The following is a 24,476-nucleotide window of genomic DNA, read 5'->3' on the forward strand; positions in this document are numbered from 1 at the left end:
TATTTTATTATAATTATTATTATTATAGTAATAATTATATTATTGTTATTATTATTATTGAATTTTAATTGAAGTGACTTTTTTTTTAAATTCGCGCTCGTGTCGTTCAATGAGCATCCAAAACAGCGACATCTGTCGGTGACTTGAAGACGTTGTTCCAAGACAAGCTTGAAAGCTTCCGCCATTATTCCAACAGCCAATCATATTACAGCGGGGCGTGGCCTCTCTGACTTGACCGCGAACCCACTTCCGGACTCCGTTCTTATTGCACTGAAGACGCGTCCCTTCCAGTCGCGTTTAAATCGACCATGGTAGGCACTGATTCATTTTTTTAAAGTTTTTATATTGACTTTATATTTCTCTTTCGGTTATGTTTTGGGCTCTTATGTGCGGTATCGGGTTGGTTGCTTGAAAAGTCCATTTTGGTCATTTGAATCTTGGTTGTTGGAGTTGAGATTCAAAAAAAAAAAAAAAACAGGTAGGATGAGTTTCTTCAAGTATGATGAAAAGCAAATATAGGATTTCACAGCAAAAAAATACAATATAATAAATATTACGTATAGTAATACATATTACATATATACACACACGTGTGTGTGTTTATATATGTATATATAATGTGTATGTACAGTATATATATATATACATTGTGTATACTGTATATGTATGTATATATATGTGTCTATATGTGTGGTTATATATGTACAGTATATATGATGTATACTGTATATATATGTTTGTGTGTATATGTATGTATGTGTATAGGTGCGTGTGTTTGTGTGTGTATCTATGTATATAGTATATATGAAATGTGTTTTTTTTTGGGGGGGGGAAGTGCTGCTATCAAGATTTATTTATTTTGCATGGTTGATTCTGTTTACGTTTTAATTTACAGGCTTCATTCAAAATACAAGCTAACACAAAAGAAATATTATGCCAAATATTTAGTTTTTTACTTGTTAATTTCTCTGCGTCATTTGCTTGCTTGTTTTATCACATCCTATCAACGTGGTTTCTCTTTGCCAAGTTCAGGGTGTTCAGGAGCTCACCGTTTGGCAAAGAGCCTCTATATACTACCAAGAAAGTCTGGACAATGGAGGTACGCTACCGCTAATCTTCCCCCTTTTGCCACAAAAGACGCCATTTTGGAAATACATACTTGTCTTTTTGTCTCCGTCTAGATAAGAGGATCGAAAACTGGCCCCTGGTGTACTCCCCTGTCCCAGTCTGCTGGCTCGTTATGTGCTACCTTTTCATCGTTTGGATCGGACCGAAGTTGATGGCAAAGAAGGAGGCGGTTAACCTCAAACTAGTCTTGATAACGTACAATTTCGCCATGGTCTGCCTGTCCGCCTACATGTTCTATGAGGTACGAAATAGCTGACGCTAATTTTCCCTATCGTTGATCTACAACAAAAAATGTAAACATAGGCCGATGTGACGCAAAAAAAAGATAGGGATGACAGATACAGATATTTTCCGATAACTCAGTTTACGGACACTTTAGCTTACGAACGTTTCGCCTTACGAACATTAAATTCGCGAGAATGTAATCTTGGGCATGCAAACTAGTTTTTGGCAAACGAACCAAACCACACGAAGAGCCACGGTGGCTGTCGGACTAGTTTTCGTCACCACCTTTATTTGAGTGCAGACATGGTTTGTTATCGAGTGGAGTATTTTTGCTATTATGGGACCGAAAAAGACCCCACCACAGGCTAGTGTTAAGCCGAAGAAGACATGAAAGAAAATTACGATCGAGCTAAAGATCATCGAAAAACACCAACAAGGTGTGCGTTTGTGTGACTTAGCATACCAGTACGCTAAGTCGACCATTGCTACGTGTGGCTAAGGGTGTTTCTGTGTTGTCTAAGCAACGGTATCAAGCAATAGAAGAGGTTGAAAAACTTCTGTTGATTTGGATGAACGACAAACACCTCGCAGGGGACAATGTGAGTGAGGGTATTATCGCCGAGAAAGCACGGCAACTTCACTCGGATATCATCAAGAGGCAACTACATCAATGACCATTACAAAAGTCAATAAAACTACTTTATTATACAGTACAGTTTATTTCTTTTATTACATTACAATAGCACATTTATTATGCATAAAGTAAGGTATTTTTGTGTAGTTTTAAGGCTTTTTTTCATAGAAAATTATGTTTTATGGGGACCCGGGAACGGATTATTTTCATTTGAATGGTTTCCTATGGGAAATTAATGTTTGGCATACACACTTTTTGTCTTACACACACTTTCTGGGAACCAATTAAGTTCGGAAGATGAAATATCACTGTACTTCTGTTCTACTGTTCCCAAAAAAGATAAAGCGGTGGTCAGACCTCTGGCAATGTTTTTCCCTTGCACGAGGGCGCAATATTTGTCCAACAGCTTCAGCTGCTGGTAACGTGCTATGTAAATCGAGATGTATCGTATTGTATTTTGTACAGATGCCCCCATTTCAAGCTCAGATAACTCTAGACATTAGGAATAAACTCTTTTTTTTCTGATAAAAGAAGACAATCTATGGTTTCTTACGCTGCATTGATTGTTTATATAGTCCTACAGCATTTATTATATATAAAATAAGCTATATTTTGTGTAGTTTTAAGACTTATTTCGTAGAAAATGATGTTTTATGGGAACCTGGGAACGGATTATTCTCATTGTAATGGTTTCCTATGGGAAATTAATTTTTGGAAGACTAACTTTTTGCCTTACACACACACTTTCTGGGAACCAAAAAGTTCGTAAACTGAGGTATCGCTGAAAGAGTCAGCCTCAAATTTAAAGGGAAATGCTCCAGAAATGATTGACATCTCGTCTACGGCGCTATTTCTCGTCTACGGCGCTATTGAACACTTTTTTAACCTTTTGACCTGACGGCAATGATGGTAGCGGTCGGTTGACGGGTAAATTCTGTCTTTGCAGTTTACAGTCTCTTCCTGGATGGCCGGTTATAGTCTGCTGTGCCAGCCCGTTGACTACAGCAACAGCCCGCTAGCCTTGAGGGTAAAATTCGTACCAAAACCACTTTCCGATGAAGCATTTCAAATATATCTTGCTAATGCTAATATCTTGCTAACGTTGTCTTACCTTGTCCAGATGGCCAGCGTGTGCTGGCTCTTTTACTTCTCCAAATACATCGAATTCTGTGATACGGTAAGTCGGATGATTATTTCCGTTTTCCACCACCATTAAAGGACAACCGACATCACTTTTTTGTTTCTTAACTTACACCAGAAAAACATTTTATCGCATCTAAAATACCCAAAACACGCAGTATGACATTTTTCGTCAAATGCAAAAGACCAATAAAAATGACTTAAAGTGTCCGAAATCTGCAAAAAAAAAAAAAATAACCCGGAAGTGGCCAGTTTCAGAAGGTCCCGCCCCCTTGTTCGTGGTGTCACCCCAAGACGTCTTGCCTTGCTAGTGAATCAAAACAATGGCTTCAGATTCGGAGAAGATGCTTTCTTGTTACCAATTATGAATATGGTTCAAATAGTTCTGAAGAGGAAAGCATACATGTTTGCAATCAATTAAAGAATTTTTTCCGTGCCATTTTGAGGTATCTCGGGGCAGGCAATGTAGCACCAAAAAGAGAGAAAATGGCGACAAAGCTCCGTTTCCACAGGCTTATTAATTCCTTACCTGGAGCTTTGTCGCCCTCTTCTGCCTCTTTTTGGTGCTACACAAAGTTTTCAGACCAAACAAAGTCCAGCCAAATGCATTGACGTGATGGAAGGACTGCTACAATGTGTCCTTTTTTCGGTCAGGGGCGTTCCTTCAGTGACGTCACGTCCGGACTCGTCACCAACTCAAAAACAAGACTTCCAGAATATTCTTAAAATGTAAAATATAGCTATATGTGGTGGAATCTTTGTCAAATACGCTCAGTAGAAGTCATTTGAAGCCATTTTACAAATGATGGACACAACTTGTCCGGAGACGACGCTTGTCCTTTAAATGTCGTCCACGTGCGCTAACTCATTCCCTCTTTTTGCCTCAAATAGTTTTTTTTCATCTTGAGGAAGAAGAACAGCCAGTTGACCTTCCTTCACGTCTACCACCACAGCACCATGATCTTGAACTGCTGGGTGGGTTTAAAGTACACGCCGGGTGGCCAATGTGAGTACCCGCGAAAGTACACGCGTGTCCCTTTTGAAAGTGATACTTGAAAGGTACACGCGTGTACTCCTTGTGCCGTTCTACGTGTGTCCAAAGCGTTCATGAGTGGCCTGGTCAATTCCCTGATTCACGTGGTGATGTATTTCTACTATGGTCTGGCGGCGTTTGGACCGACGATGACCAAATATCTTTGGTGGAAAAGCTACCTTACTATCCTACAGCTGGTTCGTATTCATATCTTTGTGTGTGTGTTTTTAAATATGAGAATCACAAAAACAGATCATGAATAAGTTATTGTTGGATGTTTAGCATGGCTAGCCATCTGGCCATATAGCCGTATAGATAGCCATATGGCTAACTAGCCGTATAGCTGGCCATATCGCTGGCTAGCTGTATAGATAGCCATAGGGCTATCTAGCTAGCCGTATAGATAGCCATAGAGTTCGCCAGCTAGCCATATAGATAGCCATAGAGTTCGCCAGCTAGCCATATAGATAGCCATAGAGTTCGCCAGCTAGCCATATAGATAGCCATAGAGTTCGCCAGCTAGCCGTATAGATAGCCATAGAGTTCGCCAGCTAGCCATATAGATAGCCATAGAGTTCGCCAGCTAGCCGTATAGATAGCCATAGAGTTCGCCAGCTAGCCGTATAGATAGCCATAGAGTTCGCCAGCTAGCCATATAGATAGCCATAGAGCTACCCGGCTAGCCGTATAGATAGCCATAGAGCTAGCCAGCTAGCCGTATCGATAGCCATAGAGTTCGCCAGCTAGCCATATAGATAGCCATAGAGTTCGCCAGCTAGCCGTATAGATAGCCATAGAGTTCGCCAGCTAGCCATATAGATAGCCATAGAGTTCGCCAGCTAGCCATATAGATAGCCATAGAGTTCGCCAGCTAGCCGTATAGATAGCCATAGAGCTGGCCAGCTAGCCGTATAGATAGCCATAGAGCTGGCCAGCTAGCCGAATAGATAGCCGTAGAGCTAGCCGAATAGATAGCCGTGTAGATAGCCATAGAGCTATTCGAATTGATATCCATAGAGCTAGCCGAATAGATAGCCGTATACACAGCCATAAAGCTAGCTGTATAGATAGCCCTAGAGCTGGCTAGCTACCTCGCCGTATAGATAGCCGTAGAGCTAGCCGAATAGATAGCTGTGTAGATAGCCATAGAGCTATCCGAATTGATAGCCATAGAGCTAGCCGAATATATAGCCGTATACATAGCCATAAAGCTAGCCGAATAGATAGCTGTATAGATAGCCCTAGAGGTAGCTAGCTAGCTACCTCGCCGTATAGATAGCCGAATAGATAGCCGTGTAGATAGCCATAGAGCTATCCGAATTGATAGCCATAGAGCTAGCCGAATATATAGCCGTATACATAGCCATAAAGCTAGCCGAATAGATAGCCTTATAGATAGCCCTAGAGCTAGCTAACTACCTAGCCGTATAGATAGCCCTAGTGCTAGCTAGCTAGCCGTATAGATAGCCATAGAACTAGCTAGATAGCTGGCCATATAGCTAGCTAAGCAGTTAGATGATGTGTTTTTGATAAGAATCCCATCTGACTATTGTTACGATCTCACACTATTTTTCTCTCTCTCTGTTGACAGCTTCAGTTTTTGGTGGTTACCCTCCACACCGTTTACAACTTGTTCGCCGACTGTGACTATCCCGACGCTTTGAACTTGATCGTGTTTGTCTACGCTCTCACCCTCATCGCACTCTTCTGCCATTTTTACCACCATAGCTACCTCGCATCAAAGTCCGGCGACGTCAGGAAATGGAAATTGTAAAGGAACTGATCATTTCTCAATTAGCCACACTGAGCGTGCGACCAAACGCGACATTTCACCTGCAAATTATACTGCGATTATGTCGGGGGAAAAATATTGGATAAAAGGACCAAATATTTGCTAGTGTACCTGCTTGTTCTTTTGGGCCGCAGCAATTGGCAGAATTGTACTTCCAAATCTGCAGTTATGCTCCCAAGTAAAAGAAGCTAAGCTAATAAACGTTTGTGTTCAACACTGACACGACTTGGCTGTGTTTTAACCACCATGCAATTCAAATTCAAACTCTTCAAATGTTCTTATTTTTTGCTCCCGAAGTGCGCAGAGTGAGTAAGAATGACTGTTATTTTAGGAGTAGAAGAAGAAAAATGACAACGCGTGACAGTAGTTTTGACTATGTTGTTCATTCAATCCAATCATTGCCGCAGAGTCTCTTGACGGACGGCATAATAATAATAATTATAATAATAATAATAATACATTTCATTTCTAAGCGCCTTTCAAAACTCTCAAGGTCACTTTACAGTCACAGGATCAGTTTAGCCATATAACTAATAAATAGCCAGCTAGTCAATCATAGCTAGCTAGTCAGTTAGATGGCTAACAGATAGCAAATAGATAGATAGATAGCTAGATAGCAAATAGATATCCAGCTAGACAGCTAATAGATAGCAAGGTAGCGAGCTTGATAGCTAGTTAGCGAGTTTGATAGCTCGCTAGACTGTCATAATAATAATAATAATACATTTCATTTCTAAGCCCCTTTCAAAACTCTCAAGGTCACTTTACAGTCACAGGATATAGCTAGGTATCTGTTGGCTAGCTAGCTAGCTAGCTTTCTATCTATTTGAGTTACTTACGGCTTGAGTGAACGCTGGCGCATGTGGCTGCCGCTACTCACCCGCAGAAAAACTTTGCTAATCGTGTGACTGTAAAGTAACCATGAGAGTTTTGAAAGGCGCTTACGAATGAAATGTATTATCATGATTATGATTATGATTATGATCGTGTCCGATTCATCAAGGCGCCATTTTGAAGTCATGCCTAGTGTGAAACGGTTTGGAAAAAGAATCCGAGGAGACCAAAAAGGCGATGCTCTCGATTCACCGGTTGGTCGACATTCCAAAACCTCACCCATGATTATCGCTAGCATCGGTGAGATGAAGGTTTGAGATACATTGAAACGTCTCGTGTCGGTTTATTTAGTTGTCTTTAGAAAGAAAGTGTTTGGGTGTTTTTTTGTTTGTTTTTTTTTTTGGGGGGGGTGATATATTTTGATGTAGCTAATCCAACATTTTAAATAAATAAAAATACGGTGACTACATAGTTCGGATTGACAAGATCATTTTTTTTACCTTTATGGATTCAAAATGGATCTTTTTGAAGGACCGGATGTTCGCTTCACCCCATCGTAGCATTAGCATCGTAACAATTCATTCTTCAATGTCGAGAATGAGCTCAAACTGAAGCACAACGCGTGCGATACTAGAGTTTACCACTAGGTGGTGACATTGTCGCATGTTGTCACGCTTTCGTATTCTATTTTTTTTCTTTTATTTTATGTACGTAGTGTCAAGAGCATGACCTCCAAGTCAAATCCAGATATTTTTTTTATCTATATTCAAAATTGACAACCAAATGTACATGTTTGAATTCAAATTATTTGACGACGAAAGGATATTGGAAGGCCATCTGATTTTGTTTACAAATGGCCAATGGAAATATTTCATAATATGGAGTATTAGCATTAATAGTCAATGAAGACTCAAATGTTTAGTTTTCGTCTTTACACCCCAAAAAATGACATTTTGGGACTAACTGGCAATCTATAAGCTATCTAGCTGGCCATCTATTAGCTTAATAGTTATCTAGCTAGCTATTTGGGTGACTATTTGCTGAATAGCTATATATCTATCTAACTAGGCATATATTAGCTATCTATTAGCTATAATAAACATAAGCTCTCTATTTGCTATCTAGCTTGCTATCTAGCTAGCTCGCTTGCTATTTGCTATCTAGCTGGCTAGTTAACTAGCTAGCTATTAGCTAGTGAGTGAACTTTCTATCTATTTGAGTTACTTCCATGTTGAGTGAATGCTGGTGCGCGTGGCTGCCGCTGCTCACCCAAAAAAAAACCATCCTGTGGCTGTAAAGTGACATTGAGAGCTTTGAAAGGTGCTTATAAATTGAATGTATGATGTATTATTATTATTTCACAATCTAGCTGGCTATCTGACTGGCTACCTAGCTGTTTATCTATTTGCTATATATTAGCGTTCTAGCTGGCTACCCATCTGGCTTTCTAGCTAGCTACCTAGCTGGGTATCTATTAGCTATCTGTCTCGCTATCTATTAGTTATACGGCTACCTAACTAGCTAGCTATCTGGCTGGCTACCTAGCTGGCTATCTATTAGTGTTCTCGCTGGCTACCCAGCTGGCTATCTAGCTAGCTACCTAGCTGGTTATCCATTTGCTAGCTATCTGGCTGGCTGGCTCGCTATCTATTAGTTATATGGCGACCTAGCTAGCTGTCTATCTACATTTCACAACACACACACACACATACACGTTTTTGGTACATCATGGGGACGTGGTGTGTGATTCACACACACAAATGCGCAAGAAGTTCCTGTCAAGAACGCGTTTTCTGCAGGCGAAAAAAAATGTTCACCCGGAGGAACATCTGGGTGAACTTTTTTGTTTCCCTGCGATGGCGCTGGCTTCCTGAATGCTGTTGTGTCTGCTTCCTTGGCAACAGCGTTTGCTGTGAAACACACAGGCTGTAATTAATAATCAGGTTTGAGTGAGGTGAGACAAGTGCTTTGCAAGTGCGACATACACACACACACACACACACACACACACACACGCACAAATACAGACATAATTGGGGACTGTGAAAGAGGTTTGGAATTGAGAGCCCACCCCTCCCCCGAAGTGTACTCGAAGGTGAGCCACCGTGTTGATTCGTATGATGAGGGTGAAACGGAGGCCGTGGCAATCTCGGGACGTCGTGGGGGGGGGGGGCACTCGACCACTCGTGAGCGACTGTTAATCACTCTGCTAACCTGTTAGCCTCTCATTCCCGAGCGCTTTTGTGTGGTTGTGTTTGTGTGTGGAATTAAAATGCGAGAACTTCACGGTGGTCTCCAAATAGATTCGCTTGAAGGTATTTTCGGGAAGGGGGGGGGGGTTATTATTTCGATTTAATGATGATGTGGAGATGCAAATATACAGTAAATGTGCATTTCATATGCTACGTATCATGTAGCATCGTTCTCCATTGTAATATATGCATATTAATAATAATAATAATACATTTCATTTCTAAGCGCCTTTCAAAACTCTCAAGGTCACTTTACAGTCACAGGATAGGTTTTATAGAAAGATAGAAAGCTAGTTAATCTGTAACTAGCTAGCTAGATAGCCAGATAGCTAATGCATGGCAAATAGATAGCTAGCTAGGTAGCCAGACAGATAGCTAATAATAATAATAACAATAATACATGTTAAAACTCTCAAGGTCACTTTACACTCACAGGATAAGTTTTTCTGTGGGCGAGCAGCGGCAGCCACACGCGCCAGCGTTCACCCAAACCGGAAGTAACTCAAATAGATAGAAAGCTAGCTAGCTACCTAATAGATAGCCAACAGATACCTTGCTAGATAGCCAGCCAGCTAGATAGTGAATAGCTAGGTAGTTAGCCAGCTAGATAGTTTGCTAGCCAGCCACAGCTAATAGATAGAAAATAGCTAGCAAATGATAATAATAATAATAATACTACTAATAATAAAAATAATCCATTTCATTTCCAAGCGATCGAAGTAACTCACATAGACAGAAAGCTAGCTCACTAGGTAATAGATAGCTAATAGCTAACTAGCTAGATTACTAGCCAGATAGATAGATAGCAAATAGAGAGCTTATGTTTATGTAATTACATTACTGTTAATTATATACTCCATTGGAACCTATTTGATGCTCTGTTTTAATTTAATTTTTATTTTTAAAAAACTGAATGTATCTGTGTTCACATGAGTAAATCTTTCCACATTTGAAGCAGGCAAAGTGTGGCCTTATCTGGCTTTTATTCCAGCCATGCTTCCTTCTCATCTCACCCTCCATTATTCGAGCCCTTAAGAGGCCACTTGTCTCCAAGTTGCCCTCCTCCCTCTTCCTCCTTCCTGCTAGCTATCCTAAAGCCCGCCCTCCTTTCTTGCCCCCACTTCCCCTTCCCTCAACGCTCCACCTCTGATGATTGGCGAGCGTATTACACTTGACACCAAGACAAAAGGGAGGCCGATCCGATCCACACGCGCGCGTCTCTGCCGAGTCGTGCGTAATGTGCAATATTCACGTCGCCATCATTTGGCTCCCTGGATGATAGGCGGGGGCCATATTGGGAGGGGCAGAGGGGGGACGCTTGACTGCCTTCCTGAAAGCAATGGTAGGAGCGTTGTCAGGTTAGATTGAGAAACGCTAGCGCTAATGGCAGCAGAATGCTAGCTGTCGGCGGCTCCGTTGGCCTATTTCTGTCTGGGTCTTTGATGACTAGACGGGCTGCTTGCCTGTGAAACCGAGACCGCTACCTTCCCCTGTCAGCTTTTTAGCGTAAAAGGTGCTACCATCTCCAGTCTTTTCATGCCTCCGTGATCACGGTCAAATTAGCAGTATTAGCATGACGAGGTATGCTCGCTTGAGCAACATGCAAATACGGATATCTAGCTAGCTATCTAGCTGGCTATCTAGCAGGCTACCTTGCTGGCTGTCTAGCTGACTACCTAGCTAACTAGCTATTAGCTATCTATTTTCCATCTATTGCTATTATCTATCTATCTGGCTAGCTAACTAGCCGGCTAGATATTAGCTATATATTCGCTAGCTTTCTACCTATCTGAGTTACTTCCGGGTTGAGTGAACGCTGGCGCGTGTGGCTGCCGCTGCTCACCCACAGCAAAACTTCATCCTGTGACTGTAAAGTGACATTGAGAGTTTTGAAAGGCGCCTGGAAATGAAATGTATTATTATTATTATTATCTGATTAAATAATCACCACCGCCATCTTTTTTTATTGCGACCTTGCGCAAAACTTTCCATCTTCTTTTTTGCTTCCCCCTTCCCCAAAAAGCACCCCCCCCCCCCACTCCACCGGAGGGCTCCAGTTGCATCGGCGCTAAATTAGCATGGCGTTTCCACGTTATTAAACATGACACCCCCGGCCTAGATAATGGCGCCTTTCTTCCCCATTTGGAAGGCTAATCTTATTGCTTTGATTAGCAACCGATTCATTTGCATTTCAAGGCACCCCCCCTCTTTATTTTTTTAATTCCTCCATCATCACCCACCCTTTTCCCGCCGCAGATAAAAGGGGATCAAGATGTATCTTTCCTGAGCATCTAACCCCCCCCCCCTCGTGTCCTCCATCTTTTGTTCTTCTTCAACTTTTTGTTCACATTCTTGCCTTCTTGCTTCAGTCGAAGGAACGCCTTGTCCAAAATTAGCATCAAGTTTCCCTCCTTTTTTTCTTGCTACTCTATTCAAGCGCATTTTATTTTCTCTCCGTTGACAGTGTTTATGGGATATCAATAGCTAGCTAGCTATTTGCTATCTATTAGCTGTCTAGCTGGCTGGTTAGCTAGCTAGCTAGCTATATACTGACTCAGATAACTCAAATAGATAAAGTTAGCTAGCTATTTGCTATCTATTAGCTGTCTAGCTGGCTGGCTATCTAGCTAGCTAGCTAGATACTAACTCAAATAGATAAAGTTAGCTAGCTAGCTAATATATAGCTAGCTAGTTAGACAGCTAATCATAATAATAATAATAATCCATTTCATTTCTAAGCACCTTTCAAAACTCTCAAGGTCACTTTACCATCACAGGATAAGTTTCTCAGTGGGTGAGCAGCGGCAGCCACACGCGCCAGCGTTCACTCAACCCAAAAGTAACTCAACTCGATAGAAAGCTGGCTAGCTAGCCAATAGATAGCCCATAGATAGCTAGATAGACAGCCAGCTCGATAGCTAGCCAGCTACATAGATGGCTATTTAACTAGCTGGCTGGATATATACCTTTCTATCTATTAGCTAGCTAGCTAGCTTTCCATCTATTTGAGGTATTCGGGGTTGAGTGAGTGGGTGAGCAGCTGCCACCCACAGAAAAACTGATCCTGTGACTGTAAAGTGAGCTTGAGAGTTTTGAAAGGCGCTTAGAAATGTAATGTATTATTATTATTATTATTATTATTATTATTATTATTATTATTATAACTTCGTTTTCGCCACCGTTCGCCGCGAAACTGTCGAATATCAAAGACTAGCGGCGAGCGTGACTTGATCACCACGTGATTGGACATTCGGGAATAGACTCAACGTTCCTGTTACTGATTACCCAATGTCGGCAAAAAGCGTGCAGCACTTTTAAAGAGTAACTTTGGGATTATAACGCTCGCCATAGGACTTTGCTCGCCGTTTATGTGGAAAGGAAGATTTGATTTGACCTTGGAAGTGACCTTGGGGGGCGCTGGGGAAAGCACGGCAACTTCACTCGGATATCAAGAGGCAACTACATCGACCATCACAAAGGTCAATAAAATGACTTTATTATAAAGTGCAGTTTATTTATTAAATTACAATACAATAGCACATTTATTATACATAAAATAAGGTCTATTTTTGTGTCGTTTTAAGGCTTATTTAGTAGAAAATTAAGTTTTATGGGGACCAGGGAACGGATTATTCTGATTTAAATGGTTTCCTATGGGAAATGAATGTTTGGAATACACCCTTTTCACCTTACACACACTTTCTGGGAACCAATTAATTTAAACGGAGGTATCACTGTATTCAGCAAATGTATAACAATCCATAAATTAGAGGCAAAAAGGTTAAGGTGTCTTGCAAAGTACTTTCGTGACCTCTGTGACCTCCGGGTCAGTCATCGCTAAGGTGAATATTCTTTTAAATGCACTTTAAAAGCTTGACTTCCTGCTTCTGAATGTGTGTAAGGTCATAAAAAGACAGCCAGAGACATAAAGATAGTGGCCGTTTTTTATTTTATTTTTTTTTATTGTTGCCCAACGCGATGTTTTATGTATCAATAAAGCTTTTTCAAGGCCACGGTGACTTTTCACGCTTGAGAAACACTCTTTGAAACGGCGGTACGGTGAGAGAGAGAGAGAGAGAGACGGAATCTGAATGCAGAAACGAGAAAATTGCAAGAAGAAAATCGGTTTTTATTGTGTTTTTAAACATTTTCAATAAAGTTGTTTTAATGTGTGCTAATGCGGGTCAGGACTGCAGGCGGTCAGGGTGAAAGACGACCATGCCTGTGGGGCCGAATTACACACTGGACTGGTCGCCAGGAAATAGTCTCGGATTCGGCCAAAGCGACAAATTCTGCCTAATGGATGTTAGACATTCAAAGGCACTGGTGTCAAAGTTAAGGCCCGGGGGCCAAATGTGGCCCACTACATCATTTTATTCGGCCCATGAAAGGAAATATCGCGTGTGAAGTTCCATCATGCTTGCTAAATTCCGATGCGAAACATGAGAACAGTCATTATTCTTGACTTCAAATTTGAAAAATAGTTACAGTGATACCTTGGCTTACGAACTTAATTGGGTCTCAGACAGAGTGTGTAAGGTGAAAAGTGTGTATCCCAAAAATTCATTTCCCATAGGAAACCATTAAAATGAGAATAATCCGTTCCCAGGTCCCCATAAAACATAATTTTCGAATTTTCTAAGCCTTAAAACTACACAAAATATACCTTATTTTACGTGTAATAAATGTGCTATGGTATTATAATTAAAGAAAAATAAATTACTGTATAATAAAGTCGTTTTATTGACCTTTGTGATGGTCATTAATGGCTTGATGCAATGGAGCGGCCGCTTTCATCAGCATTAAACACTTCTTCTTTCACCGTCTTGATGAATGATCCCTTGTAGGTGCTTTCTCTGCCATCATTTTACCTAGTTCCTCATCAATTGTGTTCTGTTTAGCTGAGTTGATAGCTTTTTGCATCAAGTGTACAGATGGCTTGTGCAGGTTATTTGTGGAGCCTGATTGATGGGAATTTTAATCTTGCAGTCTACACTCTGCCTTTGAAATGAGTGGAAACGAGTCCAAATGTCACTGTTTTCTATCCATTTTCTCACTCTCTCTTTGTCGTCTGCGTGTCTCTTTAATGTTTAAACCACCACTGCATCACTGCTGCGTTCTTGACCAATCACGTGGCTTTAACCGACGACTGGGGGCGGGGAATAGAGGACCAAAACAAGCCGGCTGCCATTTTCTTGTTAAAACGGGCTCGTTCGTGAACGACACATCACTCATGATGGCAGCTCCGTGTGTATCCCGAAAAATAGTTTGTATGCCAAGGTAAAATTTTCATCAATGTAACGTTTGTAAACCGAAAAGTTTGTGAGCCAAGGGGTTGGTAAACCGAGGTATCACTGTATACGGATGTGACATTGTAAGAAAGTTCATTGACCGAGCGGTGAGCTCGCGACTCGCCCCCGTCGTCAGCATTTTGCTCCATAAACCGCCTCGTATCTCACTTTTGTCATTCCCGTCGACGATTGGGAGGCGCCAAACGCTGGTTGGCGATATAAAAAGGGTCGAGGCGCTTCGGTCTCGGCGGTATCTTGCTGATCCCTCCTCCGAACGCAAACCAAGATGGCCTTCTCCGGACGTTGGCAAACGGAAACCCAGGAGGGTTACGACGACTTTTGCAAGCTTCTCGGTAAAATATCGGATTCAAAAACGGGGCGGCCACCGGTTTTATTCGTAATAATACATTGTACTGTGATACCTTGGCTTACGAACTTAATTGGTTCCTCGACAGAGTGTGTAAGGCGAAAAGTGTGTATCCCAAACATTAGTTTCCCAATGGAAACCATTAAAACGAGAATAATCCGTTCCCACGTCCCTATAAAACATAATTTTCTACTTTCTAAGCCTTAAAATACACAAAATATACCTTATTTTATGTATAATAAATGTGCTAGGGTATTGTAATTAAAGAATACTGTAATTAAACTGTACTGTATAATAAATAAAGTCATTTTATTTACCTTTGTGATGGTCGTTGATGGCTTGATGGAATGGAGTGGCCATCTTGAGGAATGATTCCTTGTAAGCTTTGGCAGCTTTATGGTCAGAACTGGTTGCCTCACCGTGACGAATGACACTATGAATCCCTGTACGACGCTTAAAGTTCTCGAACCATCCGTGGCTAGCCTTGAAATCATCAATGTATGACGAACTTCCAGGTTGCCTCTTGACGATATCCGAGTGAAATTGTCGTGCTTTCTCTGCGATCATTTTACCTAGTTCCTCATCAGTTGTGTTCTGTTTAAGGGGTTAGATGGAGGACATTGATTCGCAAGAAGAAGACGAAGATTATTGATATCTGATTCTGATTCGCTATCAATTAGCTAGATAGCTATCTAGCTAGCTTTCTATAGTAGATTATTATTATGTATATGGATGGTAGATGGTAGAATTTATTTTATTACTAATTAGTTGTCTTCTTCTCCTCAGGTATCCCCGCCGACATCATGGAGAAGGGCCGTGACTACAAACTGATCACCGAGGTGAGCCAGGATGGAAACGACTTCTCCTGGACTCAGATCTATCCCACAAACGCCAAGGTCACCAACACATTCACTGTGGGCAAAGAATGCGACATGGAGACCATCGGAGGAAAGAAGTTCAAGGTAGGAGTCGCTCGGCGGGTCGGAAACTTTCCATCGGTAACACGGATGTGATGATTGGCAGGCAACGGTGCACATGGAGGGAGGTAAGCTGAGTGTGACTTTCCCAAACTACCATCACCTCTCTGAGGTCAGCGGAGGAAAACTCATTGAGGTAACCGCCGTCAATCAAAGTCGTTTGGTATTAGCTCTCCAGCTAGCGCTAGCTTCCGTTCTCCATTTCTAGACTTCCACCGCCGGGTCCGTCGTGCTTAAGAGAACCAGCAAGAAGATCTAACTGCATTCTGATCTTGAACTATTTGTGTCATCACAATAAATGAAGTTGGACGTGAGCATGAAGCTTGTGTTTTCTTCGGTAAACATCAGGCTGGATCCATCGAGGAAAAGGTTTCTTCAGACATCATATGTATTTCTTTGAAGCTATCAGAACAAGGGGCTTACAGGCACAGGGACTTATCCGAGCAGAGGTCTGAGGAGGCCAACCGCTGTCCATTAGTGATATAGGGCTGGGGTTAGCAGCAAAACTTTTGTTCGCTGACGAAGCTCTTCGGATGAGGAGCGAAATGTCTGGCACCTCGAAAGAAGTACAGATGAAGGCTGAAGAAACCTTTTCCTCGATGGACCACTCTTGCACGACTGAGAGTTTTGAAAGGCGCTTATAAGTGAAATGTATTATTATTATTATTATTGTTATTGTTATTATTATTATTTGAAGTTATTTCTATGGTGGTGAATTGATGTAATTATAATCAATATAACAAATTTTAATCCGTTCCAAGTCTAGAAAATCTGTTCCAGAAACCTGTTTGAAAACTGATTTGTTCGAAAACCAAAACAGCAATCTCCATTATAATCAATGTAAAAATGTTTAATCTGTTCCAAGTCTTGAAAAACAACTTTTTTTTAAACATTTTTAAAAACATTATTATTAGTATTTTGAAGAGCCGCTGACTCAATCGCTCCCTGATGAAAACAAAATAGCCATTTTTTTCTGTCTTTGAGGAATCGACTGCTTTGGTGTAACAATGAGGCGCTCGTTCGCTCTCTTGGTGTCTGCAATCAAGATCCGCCACTCGTGGAAAGGGAGGTTTGGAAGGCAACTAAGCAAGGTATCATTTGGAGCGCGTTTGTGTAGCCTAGCGCGGGCGCAATCATTCGCCGTATTTTGCTTTCCTTTGTCCTGGTGGACAAACGGGCCTAATTGGCTATTTCTCAGTCGGCGTTTGGTGATTGGACCATTCTGCACTTATCTGATTGGTCTCCATTTCCGACTGTCGTAAGTGGAGAGAAAAGGGGACTTGTTAGCATCCCCCATGCTGTTTTGTTTTTTTTTTAAGCTAGGACGTCAAGATGAGGTTTTGGGACCATGAAAAAAAATGCATTCTGTCATTTCTTCGATGAAAAGGTTTCTTCAGCCGTCTTTGAAGGTGACGGATGTTTCGCTCGTCATCCGAAGTGTTTCGTCAACGAACTAAAGTTGTGCTGGGCTCTAAATATTTCCCTTATGGACAAAGATGGCTATGCCAGACCTCTACACTGATAGTTCTAATCCGATTACTTCTTTTGTACTATTTGATTACTCCTAATGTTCTATGCCTGGCTCTGATTGCCACATTTGCTCTGGTATCACCTCATTAGCATGACTATGCCTATGTGGTAAAACAAAGGTGGCTGTGCCAGACCTCTACTCTGATAGGTCTAATCTGATTAAATTTTTCCGTTCTGTTTTATTACCCCCCGTGTTCTATTCCTGGCTCTGATTGCCCCATTAGATCTGATATCACCTCATTAGCATGACTACGCCTATGTGATAAGACAAAGGTGGTTGTGGTAGACCTCTACTCTCATAGGTCTAATCTGATATCGTTTTTTTTCGTCTGTCTGATTACCCCTCAAATCTATGCCTGGCTCTGATTGCCCCATTTGCTCTGGTATCACCTCATTAGCATGACTACGCCTATGTGGCAAGACAAAAGTGGCTGTGCCAGACCTCTACCCTGATCAATCTAATCTGATTGCCTCTTTTGTTCTATTTGATTACCCCTAATGTTCTATTCCTGGCTCTGATTGCCCCATTAGCTCTGGTATCTCCTGATTAGCAGACTACGCCTATGTGGCAATGACCTAAGAAGTCCGTTGTAAGCACGGTCTAAATTAAACCTTTAACCACCTCTGTCCATTAGGGATATATATCGGGCCGGAGTTCCCAGCGCAACTTTACTTCGCTGACGAAGCTCTTCGGATGTCTCCCATCCTGAAAACCCGGAAGTGAGGACTGATCGTCAAATGTGAAGCCGCCATATTCCAACACGCAAAAGCGATCTGATGGCAACACTTCCCTTCATTATTCAAGAATGACGAATGGTCGCCGCGGCCCCGAAAAATGACGTCCGTCTGTGAGATTGTGATCTAAACGGCTGCATGGCTTTCTTGTCCACCAGCTAGCTCGCTCGTCATCTATTCATCCGTCCGTACGTCCTCGGAAGCTGACTGCCTTTTTGGCCTTTTCGCCCGGGACGGGGACGGGGTCGTCCTCGCCGTGGGGGGACACTTGCCGTCTTTGTCCTCACCTCATGCCTCGCATTCCGCAGACTTGGTTCTTGCTCCGTGGGGCAGCGATCCAGCGCGTAGCCACGTCCATTCATTCATTCATTGAAAGAGGGACGGGGGGGGGGGGGGACTTCTTGTCCTGTCTCGGGTTAGGACAAGGCTTCTCTCTGGGGGACAGTAGTCAACATTGTCCCCACTCTTCATGCCTCGCATTCTCCAGGCCGCCATCGCCAGGGTACCCCATAAACAAGCTGGTGAGGAGAAATGTGGGCTAACCCGGCCTTGCCATTGTTGTGGACAAAAACAAAGAATGCTGGGACAATAGGACAAACGTCTCCACGGGTTTGTCCTTTTTTCTGATGTTATTTTCTCTCTCTCATCACAAATTTTGTATTTATGGTTTTATTGTTCTGGTGTTCGTCGTTCTTTTAATTGTAAAGTATCCTTGGATGCTTCGAAAGGCTAGTTAGCTTGATCGCTAGCTAGCTCGATCGCTAGCTGATTCGATCTGTAGCTAGTTCGATTGCTAGCTAGCTCGCTCGCTAGCTAGTTAGATTGCTAGCTAGCTCAATCTCAAGCTAACTAAATCACTAGCTAGTTTGATCAAGATCGCTCGATCGCTAGCAAGTTCGATCGCTAGCTAGCTCGATCGCTAGCTAGCTTGATCGCTTAACTACCTCGATCGCTGAGCTAGCTAGATCGCTAGCCATCTCAATCGCTAGCTAGTTCGATCACAAGCGAGCTCGATTGCCAGCTAACTCGATTGCTTAGCCAGCTTGATCGATAGCTAGCTCCATCGCCAGCTAGCTCAATCGCCAGCTAGCTCCATCACTCGCTAGCTCCATTGTTCGCTAGCTCCATCACTAGCTAGCTTTCTTGCTAGCTAGCTCGATCATTAGCTAGTTTGATCGCTAGCTAGCTCGATCTCGAGCTAACTCAATCGCTAGCTAGCTAGATCGCGAGCTAGCTCATTTGATAACTATCTCAATCGCTAGCTAGCTCAATTGCTCGTTAGCTCAATCGCTTGCGAGCTCACTCGCTTAGCTAACTCGATCGCTTTTCTAGCTCGATCGCTTTTTTACCTCGATCGCTTAGCTAGCTCAATCCCTTAGCTAGCTCGATCGCTAACTAACTCGCTAGCTTGCTAACTCGATAGATGAGCATGGGACTTCACAAGTTTAATTTGCTTTCACGGGCTGAATCCTTCATTTTGTCTTCTTGTCCGCCGTTTGTTGGGGTTGCCCGAGCCAACATTTGACTGGTCGCTTGTAGCCGGCAGCGTCATGGAAGTGATGATTCCATGTCACATTCCATGGAGCACATGGCCAAACAGTGCAAAATGCATTTCATGGCTTTGATCACTTCATGACTCGTCTTTGTGTATCACTTCGTTTATCCGCCATCACAAACTTCATTATGATGCGATGGAGGGAAGAGCGAGCGAGTTTGCAGACTGTGTACCCCCCCCCCCCCAAAAAAAAAAAACGCCCTTATTTCATCATCGACATCACAATCATCTGCACTAAACATTCCGTTTGGAAATCCAGACTGAACGTACAGTGTAGAAGAAAAATAAACAAACACTGAAGAAGCCAATCACGTGATTGGAGCTTCAAAATGGCCGCCAGAGCAGAAGTTTGACATGAAAGTATTTGGTGGCAAATTTCCGGGGAATACCTCGTCGCAAGCTTGTTTGTGGAACCCCCCCCCCCCCTCACAGCGTTTGTTTTGTGGTTTCTTTCTCTTGTTGGGGTCTCCACAAAGCCCCGAGGACCCCCCCCGAACCAAGAAGAATAAAATGGCGAGCAAAAAAAAAGAAAAGTAGTCAAGAGAAAGGGAAAAGGAAAATTGAGGGTGAAGGGTCACGACGGAGTGAAAAAGAGCGAAGTGAGCGGTGAAAAGGGATGGTCAAAGAGGGGTGATGGTGGAGGGCAACCGAGATGGGCGGGGGAGTCCACGGATGCTCTAATCGATCGCTAGCCGATCGGTCGGTAGGCATGAAAATGTGCGTGATTGGTGATTGACATATTTATGCCTGTTTTTTTGTCGAGTGGCACGATGGATGATGTGTGCCCTGCTATTGGCTGGTGACCGGTTCAGGGTGTACCCCAACGACTTAGCCGAAGACACCTGGAATAGGCTCCAGCACCCCCGCCACCCTTGTGAGGATATAATGGATGGGAAAATGGATGGGTGAATTTTTTGGATCGATGAATGGATGCCTGGATGGATGAATGGATTTTTTTGGGTGGATGGATGAATGGAATCCCGGATGGATAGATGTTTTTTTTGGATGGATGAATGGATGGGTGATTTTTTTGGGATGATGCATGGATTTTTTTGAGGTGGATGAATGGATGAATTGATGAATTGATGGATGAATTGATGGATGAATGATTGATTTTGGTGAATGGGTGGATGGATGGATTTTTTGGGTGGATGGATAGATGGATGAACGGATGCATGGATGGATAGATTGATGGATGAATGGATTAATGGATTTTTTTGGGTGGATGGATGGATTTTTTTAGATTGATGGATGGATTTTTTGGGGTGTATGGATGAATGGATGCCTGAATGGATGGATGAATGGATGGATGAATGGATGAATGGATTGATGTTTTTTTGATTGATGCATGGATTTTTGGGTGGCTGGATGGATGAACAGATGTCTGGATGGATGGTTGAATGGATGGATGAATGGATTGATGGATTTTTTGGGTGGATGAATGGATGGATGGATTTTTTCTATTGTTGCCTGGATATTTTTTTTTTTCTTGAATAGTATGATTTTAAAGCAAGCAGAGGATGGTTTGAAACGTTAGTGTGCCCTGTGTTTGCCCAAAGATAGCTGGGATAGGTGCCAACACGCCCCGTGGCAGAAAGAAAATTGGTGAAAATAAAAGTTTGTTTTTATAGAATTTTACACATGACCTGCTCTATTATTAAGTTTTCATCCGGTTTATGCGATGAAATCGTTCAAAAGTTGTTTTCTAGACTTTGAACGGATTAAGATTTTTTACATTGATTTGAATGGAAAGTGCTGTTTCGGTTTTTGAACAAATCGGTTTTATGTTGTAATGGGGGGGGGGGGCTTTCCTCTCCCCTACGTCTGCCTTTGTAATTTATCTCCCCCGCCCCTCTTTCATTCTTCCATCCTCCTATCACTCGCTTTCAGCCCTTTTACCCATCAATCTTTTTCCAATTACCTGCTCTGTCTATCCACAAATCCATCATAATCATTTCCATGGTAACGGATTGCATCCTTCATTGGCTTTGGCCTATTGTTCAATATAATTGCATGCCCAAAAAGACGCCTTTTAACGGAGGTAAAGTGTGCCAACGGAGGGACACCCATCAGGATTGTGTCTGGGTGCTGAGCGTTTCAGTGCTTTTTAGGCCTGTCGAGGCCAAATATTAAAAATTAAACATTCATATTTAAATTTATCTATCTATCTATCTATCTATCTATCTATCTATTTATCTATCAATAATATTTATCTAGCTGGCTAGCTCGTCAGTCAGATAGCTCATAGATAGAAAATGGATATAGCTAGCTAATAGATAGTCAGCTAGCTAATAGATAGCTAGATAGCTAATATACAGCTCGTTCGTTATTCTGCCATCAGCGTCAAGGCATGGCACAAGGTCAACAAAACGGAAAATAAGAGGAGATACAACTGTAAAAAAATTACAAAGCGTATTTTCTTTCACATGATTTGATGACAAAGATAATCGTTATTATTTTGAACCTTTGGCTGGCGACATTTTTGAGCCTGCATTTTATTTTGAAAGGCCCGACGTGACGCGCAGTCTGCACACCGTGAAACTGCTTTGTGTGTGCGTGTGCGTGTGCGATCGACTTCCGGTTTTAACTCCGTGTCGGCGCGCCGCCGGTCCGGTCAGTGTGGATCGACTCGCCATGGCGGAAGGACGAAGGGAACAGCCACCCCATCCTCTCCTGAGCCTCCCACCGGTTAGTAAGCGACCCTGCCTGCGCCCCGCTCCCCGAGGCCCCGGTCCCGGGCCGGGACACGGTTTTCCCAGCTCTCGACATCGCTCCCCGGAGTCCCTCCTGGACTGCGCCGCCAAGGCAGTAGCGGAAAAGTGGGCCTTCGAAAGAGTCGAGGAGCGATTCGAGCGGATCCCGGAACCCGTCCAGCGTCGGATCGTCTACTGGTCTTTCCCCCGGAACGAGAAGGAAATATGCATGTACTCGTCGTTTCAATGCCGCGTCGCCGGCGAAGAGGGTCCGTCGACGGCTCCCAACGGGGCAGCGGGCGCCGGGTCCGGATCTACAACGACCGCCGGCGGCGGCGGAGGAGGAGGAGGAGGAACCGTCGCCGGTCCGACGACGGTCGGAACGAGCGGAGCGGTAGGAACGGGAGACGCGTTGCCTTTCCGCCGCGGGATCCGGTTGCTGGAGACCGGCTGCGTGGAAAACGTTTTACAAGTCGGTAAGTGGAAAGATTGTGTGAAAAGTAAAACTCAACCGATTTCTTTGGGGCTCGGCGTCGCGTCGGAATCTTTCCCCCGGACGCCTGCTAATGGAAGCGTAGTCGGAACGTTTTGTATTTGTTCCGTCCTAAAGTGTTTGCGTGACGAATGTTTTGAACTTCATCAAGCTTCCTGACCGCGTGAGAGTGGAGATAAGGTTGCTTGCTGACATGGACGACCGACCAGCTGCTGTTTAAAAATTAAAGGGCTTCCGATTGTGGTTTTAACTTCCCTTCTTTCCTTATTATGTTTTGAGTCGACTCAAACGCTCCCTAAAAAGAATGAAAAATGAGCTAATGTTGACTTTTTTTTCGTTGACCGAAGGGGGTCTGGGGGGGAAGGAAGGGGGGTCTCGCTGACAGCTAAACACCGATACAAAAGGACTCAACGGGGGCTTTATGTTGTCTTTGGCGTCAATTGGCAATTTCAATTTTTTTTGTTTTTAAACCATCCAAAACTAGGCGTTTGTCCAGAGTGGCATAACCCAAGGAACAAAGGCCGTTTTTGGGGGTCTCTTATTATGATTAATCCGACGTTAATCCGAGAAAGAAAACAAAAAAACGCCCCCCTCCGCGACCCCTCCTCCTCTTCCACACGGCTGTGTTTACTCGCCGCCGACGACGTTCGGGCTTGGACAAAGAAGACGCCGGCGCCATCAGCGTGGAAACGAAAAGCTTCCGTCGGTGGTGTCCCCCCCCCTGTAAAGTGTTTTGGCTAAAATGTAGAAATCGGCTATTGCCCCCCCCCCCCCCTAAACACTCGCTACACAAAAGGCTCACGAATTGAAATGATCGATAACCGTCTCTCGTTTCCAAGCTCTTGCGGCGGGAGAGGATGTTTTCAAACAAAGGGCCATTCCGTAAAAAGCTTCCTTCGTTTACGTCAGAACGATTAAAGTTCTTACGGACGTTAACATTGGTCATGACGAAAATGAATGCGAGGACTGGCGAAGAAAGGCGGGGAGGACCCCCCCCCCCTCTTAGTGATATTGGGCTATTTTTTTTTTTGTCTCGTTTGGCCATATGGCGTGAGAGGCACTGGAGCTTGTCTGAGGTTTTATGTTCGTTCCCTCAAGCCAAGCTATCAAGGGGGGGAAGCTTCTTATTGCATCTTTTTTTAACCTTCAAATGCTCATTGATTCCACTTGGTTACTCTCCGAAATGTGAAACTTGTGAATATGGAAGCCGCATTTTACTCTTAGCTTTGTTTTAGGGCCATCTGGCGTGATGCCGTTTTTTTGTGCGAAGCTTGCGAGATGTGATCCGAAAGCGCCACCTTCATTCAAGTGTTCGTGTCAGGATAATTCTAGCCGGTTGATGATTGTCTGTCGTTGGGCATCGTATGCAGAGTCGAGGGGGGGCTTAACCAGCAAGATGGAGCACTTCCGGTTATCAAAAACACCACAATCCACATATCTATATATCTATTTATGTGTCTGTTGAGCTATCTAGCTAGCTTGCTATCTATCCATCCATCCAACGAGCTACCTATACGGTTAACTAACTATTAATATAGTTCGCTAGCTATGTTGCTCGCAAGCTATTTAGCTCGCTCGCTATTAAGCTCGCTAACTCTCTATCCAGCTTGTTAGCTAGTTATATGGTCGGTTAGCTCCCTATCTAGCTATACAGCTATCGAGCTAGCTTCCTATATGGTTAACTAGCTATTAATATGGTTAGCTAGGTACTTAGCTTGCTAGCTATGTTACTCAACAGCTATTTAGATCACTAGCTATCCAGCAATTATCTAGCTATATGGTTGGTTAGCTATCTAT

At 43.0% G+C, this 24,476-nt stretch overlaps 3 protein-coding genes across 5 annotated transcripts in view; all 3 read left to right on the forward strand.

The window, feature by feature from the left end:
* Positions 1 to 218: 218 nt before the first annotated feature.
* Positions 219 to 6,172, forward strand: elovl8a (ELOVL fatty acid elongase 8a). Of its 2 annotated transcripts, none has more exons than XM_089008540.1 (8): positions 219 to 311; positions 1,033 to 1,099; positions 1,182 to 1,369; positions 2,934 to 3,014; positions 3,108 to 3,164; positions 4,019 to 4,133; positions 4,230 to 4,357; positions 5,752 to 6,172. In XM_089008540.1, the coding sequence occupies exons 1-8, from the start codon at positions 309 to 311 to the stop codon at positions 5,932 to 5,934; spliced, it is 822 nt and encodes a 273-aa protein (XP_088864666.1). In that variant the 5' UTR covers positions 219 to 308; the 3' UTR covers positions 5,935 to 6,172. The 2 variants fall into 2 exon arrangements, with proteins under 2 accessions (XP_088864666.1, XP_088864667.1); XM_089008541.1 differs by having other exon boundaries at positions 265 to 311; positions 1,028 to 1,099.
* Positions 6,173 to 10,234: 4,062 nt separating this feature from the next.
* Positions 10,235 to 15,987, forward strand: LOC148891037 (gastrotropin-like). 2 transcript variants are annotated; one of them, XM_089008026.1, is made up of 4 exons: positions 10,235 to 10,380; positions 15,483 to 15,658; positions 15,720 to 15,809; positions 15,882 to 15,987. In XM_089008026.1, the coding sequence occupies exons 1-4, from the start codon at positions 10,314 to 10,316 to the stop codon at positions 15,930 to 15,932; spliced, it is 384 nt and encodes a 127-aa protein (XP_088864152.1). In that variant the 5' UTR covers positions 10,235 to 10,313; the 3' UTR covers positions 15,933 to 15,987. The 2 variants fall into 2 exon arrangements, with proteins under 2 accessions (XP_088864152.1, XP_088864153.1); XM_089008027.1 differs by lacking the exon at positions 10,235 to 10,380 and adding an exon at positions 14,526 to 14,682.
* A 6,081-nt stretch (positions 15,988 to 22,068) lies between these two features.
* Positions 22,069 to 24,476, forward strand: part of zswim5 (zinc finger, SWIM-type containing 5) — a 30,933-nt gene continuing 28,525 nt past the window's right edge. Inside the window, exon 1 of the mRNA XM_089008899.1 lies at positions 22,069 to 22,662. Coding sequence (XP_088865025.1) covers positions 22,128 to 22,662 — 535 coding nt within the window. The 5' untranslated portion in view covers positions 22,069 to 22,127. The remainder of the gene's footprint in view (positions 22,663 to 24,476) is intronic.

Source organism: Hippocampus bargibanti, linkage group LG11 (genome assembly GCF_051943395.1).
Source record: "Hippocampus bargibanti isolate YZ-2025 linkage group LG11, ASM5194339v1, whole genome shotgun sequence".
In the NCBI taxonomy this organism is placed as follows: Eukaryota; Metazoa; Chordata; class Actinopteri; order Syngnathiformes; family Syngnathidae; genus Hippocampus; species Hippocampus bargibanti.